This window comes from Prionailurus bengalensis, chromosome B4 (assembly GCF_016509475.1).
Source record: "Prionailurus bengalensis isolate Pbe53 chromosome B4, Fcat_Pben_1.1_paternal_pri, whole genome shotgun sequence".
Taxonomy (NCBI): domain Eukaryota; kingdom Metazoa; phylum Chordata; class Mammalia; order Carnivora; family Felidae; genus Prionailurus; species Prionailurus bengalensis.
Window position 1 is genome coordinate 61,909,739 of NC_057358.1, and position 11,731 is coordinate 61,921,469.

The 11,731-nt window shown below is 38.4% G+C and overlaps 1 protein-coding gene across 1 annotated transcript; it reads left to right on the forward strand.

Moving 5' to 3' along the window:
• Positions 1–5,776: 5,776 nt before the first annotated feature.
• Positions 5,777–8,019, forward strand: LOC122472531 (zinc finger CCCH domain-containing protein 14-like). The gene is given in 3 exon segments (XM_043562185.1): positions 5,777–5,875; positions 5,878–7,587; positions 7,590–8,019. Coding segments are annotated over 3 exon segments (2,082 nt in total). The 5' UTR covers positions 5,777–5,799; the 3' UTR covers positions 7,886–8,019.
• Positions 8,020–11,731: the final 3,712 nt, after the last annotated feature.

Sequence of the window (11,731 nt, forward strand, 5' to 3'; positions counted from 1 at the left end):
CTTTCTGTTAACCTTGGGTATGCACTTTTGATTTGAAAGCAGGAAAAAAGAAATGCCATATTGTTTCCTCTCAACTTCTCTTACCTTGCTTGGCATGCCATTTGCCAGTTCAGACCACCTATCAAGCAGACCTGCCTTGGAAGAAAAGGCTCTCTGATGACAAGAAAATCCAGAAATTTGTGAAGCAAGAATGCCCTCTAATGGAAATGCAAAGGACACCATATAATTCACAAACATTTATCTTACCTGGTGCCTATTTTTAATCGAACTGGCAATAGCACTGCTCCAGACTTTAGATCTTGGGCTCAGAGTAACATTTATTTGCACATGATTCTAAAAGAATGAATACTTCAAATGATCATAATAATGTCTATCTCTAAACCCTGGGATCTCATACACAATGTTTTGAGAGGCTCTTTGGTGTTATTCTGGTCTTCTATGCCATTCCAGCCTCTGTATCCAGCAAACTATCCAGTCATGCTATGGTAAAGCAGTGCCAAAAAACCAACAAAAACTATTCTACAAGTGTCTAAGTGTGCATAGGTTTTGTATAAAGATAGTTCCTCTTAACAATTTCGCTTATATTTCCATTTAAAAATGTTTCCCTTACTCCGCATCCATGATGGTTGAGAAGTGTACACCCATGCTTAGTTTCTTCAAGTTCAATATGGAGTACCCAATTCTTTCAGACTCATATCCATCTGGTAAATATCTATTTTCTTTCATAAAGGCATGTTTGCCATTGAGACAATTTCACTTGGCCCAGAGCACCTCAAAGGCCCTCTTGGTCATACAGTGTTGGAGGATATGAGTCTAAACATAGCTGTGTCAGGCAGCACAGGAAGGTTTTGTTCAGACTTGCTGACTGCACTTACTGAGAAAAACCCACATAGGCATTTCCCAGAAAGACTGATGATTAGCTCAAATTGAACCTAGGATAAGGCTAAATCCTTCTGAGTATTACATATCTATTTCCTCTCTTAGCCAATTAAATAATTAATACTAAGTGGTGCAGGGGCAGTATTCTTGGCACTTAGCAGCCCATGTCTTAAAGGACTTCCTATCTAGAGTTATTTAGCCATGATGATGGCTCAGGCAGTAGACAGGATCTAGCCAAGGTAGGACTTACTCTACATACCACCCAATCAGAATCCCAGAATCCAGGCCATGGTGGAAATGCTGATCATGGACTTCTGAGGATGGAGTTTTCTGAGATAAAAGCTGCAGAGATCAGTGTTGGCAATTTAATGTCATCAGAATCAAGCCACATAGACACTGCTCTTTCCCCCAGGAGGGCAGAAAATTGCTGTGAGGCTTATGGGTTGGTGGGTATTCACTTGACTTCTGACTGGACTAGTCAAACCTGAGCCAGTAGGAGTGTCTGCTCTACTCTCAGGTTTTGATTACTGGTCTGGTCTCTAACTTTTGTGATTCAGAACATCAAACAGCTTGGGTAGGGGGCTTCTTTGGAAAGATTACTATCTAATCTTTCCTGTAAAGATAGATCTCTTGCCAAAAGGCTTAGGCATCTAAAGCCACTGCTGGAGGAGGTAAGGATGAAGACTACAGTATCAGTGGGACCTAGTTACTTAGCATTAGTGCACATGAGCAGAAAACATGAACTAAGCCACTGCCATTAGTACACATGAACTAAGCCACTGCCATTACCATAACCACATCTTGGCTGACCTGAGCCAATTGCTTGCCTGCCATATGCTTCGGTCCTTCCAGCTCTAAAATGAAAACAATGACTTCAACTCATGGGGGTACCAAATGGTTAAGGAGACCAATTGCCTCCAAATGAGTAGACAATTTGCATTTTGTTGGTCAACTTAGAGAGCTTTGGTCTTGAAACATAACAATGAACATGATATTCCATCATTCTCAATTCTGCTGTTGTTGATTTACACAATAGGGAGGCACATAACTAACTAGTTCTTATGTCTACCTAAGTCTCTCGTGAAGGACATTACCCTCTCCTGATTTCTTCTGTTGAAAATCATTCAAGTTGGAGTGATTTGCTTTTAAATGAAATAATTCTTGTTTAAACACTGGCAGTGTTTTTCACTGAGAAGACCCTATTTCAAGTTCCACTTTACTTTCCAAACACCTTTCTAGCAGGATAGGTCCTCTAAAATCATTATCCAAAAGTTGAAGTATCCATGAACAGCCAACACCACAGTCTGTCATTCGTTCTGGTATATTTTAGAGGGCTCTGAGTCTTTGCTGAAAAATTTCATCTTGTTGTGATATGAAATTCTGCCATCAGAACACATTTCACTGAACTCAACATTACATTCTCTCTCTGTATTTTAAACTGTAAATGCACCAGGCAGGGTGATATATCAACCAGCAGGGTAAAGTTGTAGAGAGGAGAGAATGAATTTTGTTTGACAGCAAACTAGAACCTCCTTGGTCCCTTCTTATAGGCCTCCCCTTGCTTTAAGATAGCACAGGGACAAAGGGCCTGGAGGCCCAGATGGAAAAATATCCTAAGGCTCCAGCAGTGAACAAATTACATCTTTGCCCTGGCTGAGGCCTTAGCCCCCGGGGCAGAGTCCAACATGGAAGACAGTGAGAAGCTGGTCATCGACAAAGAAGGCATAACATAGATGCAGTGCTGTAGGTGACGACTGCAGGTGATTGTTTGAATACAATGCAGGCTTGGGACTTGAGAAGCAAAATGTAGGTGGCCTGGCCTCAGAAGTACATAAAGAACCATGTGGCAAGATCCTTAGATGACCCCTGCCCAAAGTTAACTCAGTATGGATCCAACAAAATGTTATTCATCCCTCATTTTTAAGAGTGACATAGTCACTCACCAACTCCCAAAGGCCTGGAATTAATCAAACATCAGAGAGAACAAAAAATTGTGTTTAAGTAATACCTGGTGATGGTCTGTAAAGCTTACAGTGGGGAGCCCTCCAGTGGCCATTGGAAAAATTGAACCTTGATCAGTTTGGCATAAGAAAGTCTCTTAGAAAAGATTCAATCAACATCACAGACTTGCCTATTAATTATCCCCAGTCATGTAACAGCATCTAAGACTAAGCTGAAAGAGATCTCAGAAGAGGAAAGAGAGTCTTGCTATCCTGAGGATATGGGTCACAGCCAGGAAAGAAAGTTGACATTGATATTGGCTGCTGAAGTTTGTTCTGGTTCGTCCACTTGCGAAGTGCATAGCTTTGGGTTCTTTATGCCCCTCTCTGCTCCATCAGCTCCCTGCATTGTTTCTTTCCTGTGGCCCTGTTGTGAAGATTCAGTGAAATCAGGACTCAACCACTAGCACACAGAAGGTATCCTAAGAATGCCAGTTCTGTCCACTTTTCCCAAGATTATAATTTATGGTTGTACCACTAACGTTGGACCTTACAGAACATAACTGTTTTCTTAGTTGTCTACTTCTTTGATTAAGAGATGTCTTCTCAGCTAGCTTGATGACTGGATCTTCACACTTCGTTGCATCCACTAAGTGGTGTCTATCTGGTACGTGGTGAGCACCAGGTGAATGTTGGTTATGTTTATATATATAACAAATATTACCTCAGAATCTACTGCATAAGGTACTTTTATTTGGATTGACCTGCATCCCCAGCAAAAAGAGGCACTCTCTTGCTCTCTTGCTCTCTTTTTTTATTGACCTAAAAACAAATCTCATTTAAGGAATTTTGGGCTAAGATAATGATTCTTTCCAAGGACCAGTGTGGACACTGAAGGATTAAAATTAACCTTCTGCTACAATGGATGAAATATTTCTATTCATCAAAAATCCCTTGCTTCAGAGACGAGAAGATGAAGATACTCTGAGAATGCCAAAAAAGAGGAATATAGCATATAGAACCAGCTCTATAAAAGGTTGACAGAACAAGTAGAAGTAGTAAAAAGATAAGAAAGAAAGAAGGATGGAACAGCAGGACACATAAGCTCAAAGTTCTGAGCATTATTGCCCACTCTCTGCATATTAGTATATCATGCCATAGACCTTGAGTGTGACTCATTGGGTAAGTATCAGGCCTGGCATAGAACTGAATAGGTTAGGGGTACCTGGGTGGCTCAGTTGGTTAAGTGTCTAGATTTCAACTCATGTCCTGATCTCACAGTTCTTGAGTTCAAGCCCCATGTCAGTCTTTGTGCTAACAGCTCAGAGCCTGGAGCCTGTTTTGGATTCTGTGTCTCCCTCTCTCTCTGCCCCTCCCCCATTTGCACTCAGTCTCTCTCTCTCTCTCTCATAAATAAATAAACATTAAAAATTTAAAAAAAAGAACTGAGTAGGTCAAAGTTCAGAAAGTGATATGATTAAAAAAAAAGAAGAAGGTACAATATGAATGAAAATGGCCATAAGTCTCTGGGGTCGAGCGTGTTTTCACATTATTATTTGTATGTGGCAGATTGTATTTTCTAAATATTGTCACAATATCTCCCATCTCATTTGTTCTTCTGCAATGTGACCTTGCTGTACCCATCAAGGGGTATAGTCTAATTACCCTTCCTTTGAATCTGGGTGACTTGTGGACACTTACAGTGATACATTATAACAGAAGTAACACAATAAACTTTCAAGGCCAGGTCACAGAAGACAATGCAACTTCCATTTTGCTTGGTTAAAGCTTGCACTTGGAACCCTAAACTTTCATATAAGAAAGCTGATTACACTCCCAGCTCCACCCTGAAGAGGCCACATATTGGTGCTCTGGTCAACTGCCAGTCCTGTAAGAGTGAGCCATCTTGGACATCCAGCCCAACTGAGCTTTTTTAAGATGACAGAAGCCCCAACCAACATACACCTGCATAAGTGATTCCAAATAAGAGCTTACCCCGATGAACCGTGTCTAAATTCCTAACCCATGAGTCATGAGCATAGTAAAATCATTGTTTTAAACTGCTAAGTTCTGGGATATTGTGTTATGCAGCAACAGTATCCAGAACAATATGTGAAGTGGGTGACTGATCATTCCCATTTTAAAAATGAGAATGGCTTCAGATCATTAACATGCACTAAGTACTGGGAATTGGTACAAAGAGACTTAAGATGTAAGCCCTGTCTTAATGACCTCTCAGACTATTAGAGAAGATGACTTGTAACGAATATGGTATGTGGAGTCATGAATAATATGATCAAAGCACTACAGAGATGAGGAGAACAAGATTGTTTTAATTCGTATGATCAGAGAAGGATTCTTACAGGTGGTGACATTTGAGCTTGACTTTGAATGATATGATAGACCTTTTTTGAAGAAGAAATAATATAAACCAAGATCTAGAGATTGGGAGTAAGAAGTGTTTTTGTGATAGTGAAGTCTTCAAGCAACTGAACATTAGCCCTTTGACTTCCCACTCCCTTTCTGATTATTGTTTACTGATATCTAAAGTTAAGTTACCTATCAGGAAACCATCTGAACAATTTTACCAGGAAGAGCAGCAAGACTTTGAAAATGCCCAGAACTACCAAGAGACACTCCTTACAACATCTCTAAAGTGAGATTTTTAGGGTTTTAAGAATACATTGTGTGTGATATGTTAGAAAAAGTATTTGCAGTTGTCCTTGGAACATTCAAAAGAGAGCTAAAAAATTCCCATTGCTCTACTCTGTTCAGTATTTTATACGCTAAGTGTTTATTTAAAAAGTAGCATAAGTCAACCTGGAACCAATGGCAAATATTCCTTATATCCCAAGACTTGATATCTGAGATATGCCAACTGTTTGTTGTTGTTTTAAGACCATGGTTTTAGGCGGCGGCGGAGCTGCGGCAGGGAGCCGGTGCGGGTCTCATTGCTGAGCCTGCCACCCGCAGTGGAGCCATGGAGATCGGCGCCGAGCTTAGCCACAAGATCCGGCGTGCCATTAAGGGGAAATTGCAAGAATTAGGAGTTTATGTTAGCTTCACGGTGTATTAGATAAACTTCGTTCTGTTACAACTGGTCCCTCCAGTCTCAAGTCTTCTGATACCAACATCTTTGATAATAACGTGTCTTCAAACAAGAGCAGTTTAGGTCAGGGAGACAAGAGAAGGCCTGAAGCTGCAGTGCCACCCCTCGCAGTTGCTAGCACAAGACCTGAGAAAAGAGATTCCAGGGTTTCTACTAGTTCACAGGAGCAGAAAACCACTAATGTTAGACAGACTTATGATGATGGAGCTGCAACCCGATTAATGTCAACTGTGAAGCCTCTGAGGGAGCCAGCACCCTCTGAAGATGTGATTGATATTAAGCCAGAACCAGATGATCTCATTGATGAAGACCTCAATTTTGTGCAGGAGAATCCCTTATCTCAGAAAAAACCGACAGTGACACTTATGTATGGTTCTTCTCGCCCTTCTATTGAAATTTATCGACCACCTGCAAGTCGAAATGCAAATAGTGGTGCTCATTTAAACAGGTTGCAATTTCAGCAGCAACAAAACAATATTCATGCTGCCAAGCAACCTGATATACAGAACAGCCGGGTATATGAAACAGGACGTTTGTGTGAACAGGAAGTGCTTAACAGCTTAGAAGGGACTTCTAGTCCCTTCTTCAGAAACAACTCAGAAAAAATGAGTATTGAGGAAGAAAACTTTCAGAAGAGAAAGTTGCTTGTGGTAAGTTCCGTTGTTAAAGTAAAAAAATTCAATCATGATGGAGAAGAGGAGGAGGAAGATGATGATTGTGGGTCTCATACAGGAAGCATCTCCAACAGTGTGTCAGTGCCAGCAAAGCCTGAAAGGAGACCTTCACTTCCACCTTCTAAACAAGCTAACAAGAATCTAATTTTGAAGGCTATATCTGAAGCTCAAGAATCTGTAACAAAAACAAACTATTCTACAGTCTCACAGAAACAGACACTTCCAGTTGCTCCCAGAACTCAAACTTCTCAAGAAGAATTGCTGGCAGAAATGGTCCAGGGGCAAAGCAGGACCCCCAGGGTAAGTCCTCCCATTAAAGAAGAGGAAACAAAAGGAGATAATATAGAAAAAAGTCAAGGAGCTCCACAGAGGCAGTTGTTATCCCGACTACAAATCGACCCAGTAATGGCAGAAACTCTGCAGATCAGTCAAGATTACTATGACATGGAATCCATGGTCCATGCAGACACAAGATCATTTATTCTGAAGAAGCCAAAGCTGTCTGAGGAAATAGTAGTGGCACCAAACCAGGAGTCGGGGATGAAGACTGCAGATACCCTTCGGGTACTTTCAGGACACCTTATGCAGACACGAGATCTTGTACAACCAGATAAACCTGCAAGTCCCAAGCTTATAGTGACGCTGGATGGTGTCCCCAGCCCCCCAGGATACATGCCAGATCAAGAGAAGGACATGTGCTTTGAAGGAATGAAACCTGTAAACCAAACTGCAGCCGCGAGCAAGGGACTCAGAGGTCTCCTCCACCCACAGCAGTTGCAGTTGATGAGCAGGCAGCTTGATGACCCAAATGGTAGCTTTGCAAATGCTGAGATGAGTGAACTGAGTGTGGCCCAGAAACCAGAAAAACTTCTGGAGCGTTGCAAGTACTGGCCTGCCTGTAAAAACGGGGATGAGTGTGCTTACCATCATCCTGTTTCACCTTGCAAAGCCTTCCCCAATTGTAAATTTGCTGAGAAGTGTTTGTTTATCCAGATTGTAAATATGATACAAAATGTACTAAACCAGATTGTCCCTTCACTCATATGAATAGAAGAATTCCAGTACTGCCTCTAAAACCAGTTACAACACCAGCACCACCTTCTAGTAGTCAGCTGTGCCGTTATTTCCCTGCTTGTAAGAAAATGGAATGTCCCTTCTATCATCCAAAACACTGCAGATTTAACACTCAGTGTCCCAGACCTGACTGCACATTTTATCATCCCACCATCACTGTACCGCCACGACATGCCTTGAAATGGATTCGACATCAAACCAGTGAATGACACTCAGTGCTACTTGGGAGAAGATTGTGGAGTTTGAAAGTTTCCATCTACTGATGAAAGATACTCTGCAGAACTTGTCAAACCTTTGAAACTTGGAATATATATTGCTTTCATAATATGAAGTTTATTGCCTATCTGAAGTGTCTAATTTTTCTAGTTTGTAAGTTTATTAAGTGGTTTTAACATTGGGTGTTTTTTGTTGTTTGTTTTGACTGTGAAAAGACAGTTTAAAGGAAAAGCTAAATTCCATTAAAACATTTGAGGCTTGTTTGTAAAAAAAAAAAAAGACCATGGTTTTAAAACTCAAGCCAATCTTTATTATGTTTGTGACCTTTTAACTTTGAAAAATAAGTAATTCCTTCTCTTCCCTTTTTCCTCTGCCACCCTTCAAAATACCCCCTTTACTACTTATGAATTTACAGCCATATCCTAGATATAAGGGTTTTATTTTTAGTATTGAAAGAAACATTATAAAATAAAACTGGAAAATGCATGAGAAATAAGCAAAGGCCATTAGTTTTTTAAAAACTATTTAAATGTCATGGCCTTTAATGCCTATATTATAATGAAAATTGTTTTTTTTATGCAGTGACAGAAATTTGGGGAAAAAACACATTTGGGAAGAAAAAAATCTAAACAAAGCTAATATGTCTCAGAACACAGTGACTAAGAGGCAAGGGTATCTGAGGGTCCATCAACTAGAGCTGTTCCAGTTTGGCAGCTACTAGCCACATATAATTATTTACATTTCAATAATTAAAGATAATTAAAGATAAATAAAATAAACAATTCAGTTCCTCTGTTACACTAGCCTCACTTCAAGTGCTCAATAGCCACCTGTAGCTAGTGACTACCATGTTAGATGGGCAAATATCAAACATTATATCATTGTGGAAAGTTCTATTGAACAGCACTGCTCCAGAGAGTTAGCCATTTTCTTTCATCGATATTCAGACAGAGTGTGGAAATGATTTGGAATGGAAAGGATCTAATAATTTTTGAATCACAAAGCACTACGTTTCTGCTGGAAGAGCACATTAACATCACAACAAAAAGCCTTATTTGTACACTAACTTTTGAAGAGGAGTTGATAAGTTTGAAATACGACTATAAAAATTTATTCATTTTGAAAATTTTCATCGATTTTTGGCTTGTAAGAATCCAAATAGGTGCTAAGTCAAGAAGCCAGTTTGAATTTTGAGGGCAGTTAGAAACTATAACTTTATAATATGTATGTTGAGTAAGATGAATATTTGTTCAGCTTCCCATATATCTACCCAGACACTAAGTGAAAAAAAATTGAAAAACAGATTTTTTTTTCTGAAATTAGTAGTAATATTCAATACATAGACCAAGTTATATGCTTTATTTTATATTTCAGCTTTCCTCAGCAATACATTTCATTTATTAATTTATTCATTTACTTATCAACAAATGTTTGACCATTATCTGTGAGTTTATATAATAAATTTTCTCTTCTCAAAAGATTTCAGCACATTCAAGAGACAGCAACCAGAATGGGGAAACCATGGCAAGTGGGAACAATTGAAAGAACTAGGAGTGTTTTCTCTTACAAAGAGAATTCTCAGAGAGCATACTGCTTTCTTAATACATGAAAAGGATTTTCCTGTGGAAAAGGCTTGATACTAGTTCTGTGTAATCCTGGTGGAGAAGTGAAATCAGTGTGAGAAAGCTACAGAGAAACTGATTTGGAATCGATGTTAGTTCAAAACTAGCTAAAGACAGAATGGACTGCTTTAAAAGAAGTGAGTTAAAAGTCATTGATGACATTCAATCCAAGCTGGGTTTGTCAGGGATGTACTGCAAAGACTCCAAAGATCACAGGTATGATTTTACAAGGTCTTCTTTGAGGTCTTTTTCAATTCTGAACTTCGGTGATGCCAAGACTAATCTGCATCACAGAAGCCTTTTGAATCATAATAAGTTGTTTTTTGATGTTCACTGTTAATGATTTTTGCCTAAGGCTAATGTCTGTAATAGGTAGTATTTGTAGAATCATCTATTTTTTGATGATATTCACTTTTATAATCTAGTCACTCTATTCATATATCAAATTCAATCAAAATATCTTCAAAAATATAAATGATAAGCACTAAACATATTGTATTGACTGCAATTTTAAATCAAGAAAATAGAATGAGTCACATAACATTTGACAACTCTGGGAAGTTTACCACACTTGGTCAATTTTTTTAAAGTTGTCAGGTGACTAACAAAGTGATTAGTTAATTGTGGATAGAAGTTGGTCAGCAAGATGAAAGACCATGTGTAATTTGGGCAGAAGAAAACCTGCAATGTTATCTGAAATACTGATAATGCCACAAATTATTTACTTGGCATTGCGCAGAATGCATATCTCTCCAACTTCTATATAACTACTGACTTTATTGAAATCTCTTTCAAAATGTTAATAATTATCTCTATTTGAAAAACTAAATCCAAAACCATTTCTCTTTTAAGTGGCAGACTGAACCAGAAATCGAATTTAAAATTATGGGTAAATTTTGGAATATTCCAAGTTTTGTCAGAATCTGTGAAACCTTTTTTTTTTTTTTTAATGTTTATTTATTCATTTTGGGAGTGAGTGAGACGTGAGTTGGAGAGGGGCAGAGAGAGGGAGAGAGAGAATCCAGAGAATCCCAAGCAGTCCCCACACTGCCAGTGCAGAGCCCAATGCAGGCTCAATCCCACAAACTACGAGATCATGACCGGAACCAAGGTCACAAGTCAGGCGCTTAACCGACTAAGCCACCCAGATACTCCTAGAATCTGTGAAACTGTTTAAAAGTTATTTTGAAACAAACACACTGACAGAGGAGAGGAACATGTTAAGCAATCAAACTGAAGCAGAGACTTTCCATTTGACTTATGAGTATTATCAGAGTTCTGTCAGAGTTTCTTAATATCCTTGTCTGTGCAGTGTATTTACTTGGAGTGAGTTTCATTCAATGATATGAGCCATGAAAAAGAGTGTAATCTGTGCATTTTAATTATTTCATAACTGCTTAGTGTCATGTTAATAATGCTTATAATTATTAATTAATACTGAAAATGGTCTTTGATATATTCATCAAAAAGAAAGTTTTAATTTTTTTCTTCTTATAAGTACTGGTAAAAGAGAAGTAAAATTAAATACATAAATATCTATCAAAGGAGGAGTTTGATTAAAGGCACCCATGTTTTAAAAAGGAAGCTCCACAAAAATAGTACCCTATCTTAATTGAATAACACACATAAAAAAAAATGCCACTAACAACTGTCTTCATTTAAATGATCAGTTTCATCTGAACTTTTATTTGTGTATGGATTTCTTGTCATTCATAGTTCAACAAATGCATCTCCATCTAACTAAAAAGCTTCCACAGAGTAAAAGAAACAATTAAAAAAATGAAAAGGTAATTTTGGGGATAGAAGAAAATATTTGCATATATCAAATAAGGGGTTAATATCCAAAATATATAAGGAATTGATGCAACTCAATAAGAATCAAAAAAAAAACCTGATTTTAAAATGAGCCAGCATTACTAATCATTAGGGAAATGTAAATCAAAATCACAATAAGATATTACCCCATACCTGTGAAAATAGCTGCCATCACAAAGATGAGAGATAAAAAGTGTTCGGGAGAATGTGAAGAAAAAGGAACCCTTGCACACTCTGTGGGAATGCAAATTGGTTCACTCACTATGGAAAACAATATGGATTTTACTTTAAAAATTAACAATAGGACTACCATATGATCCAGAAATTCTACTTCTTGGTGTATATCCAAAGGAAATGAAAACAGCACATTGAAGAGATAAATGGACTTCTGTGTTTATTGCA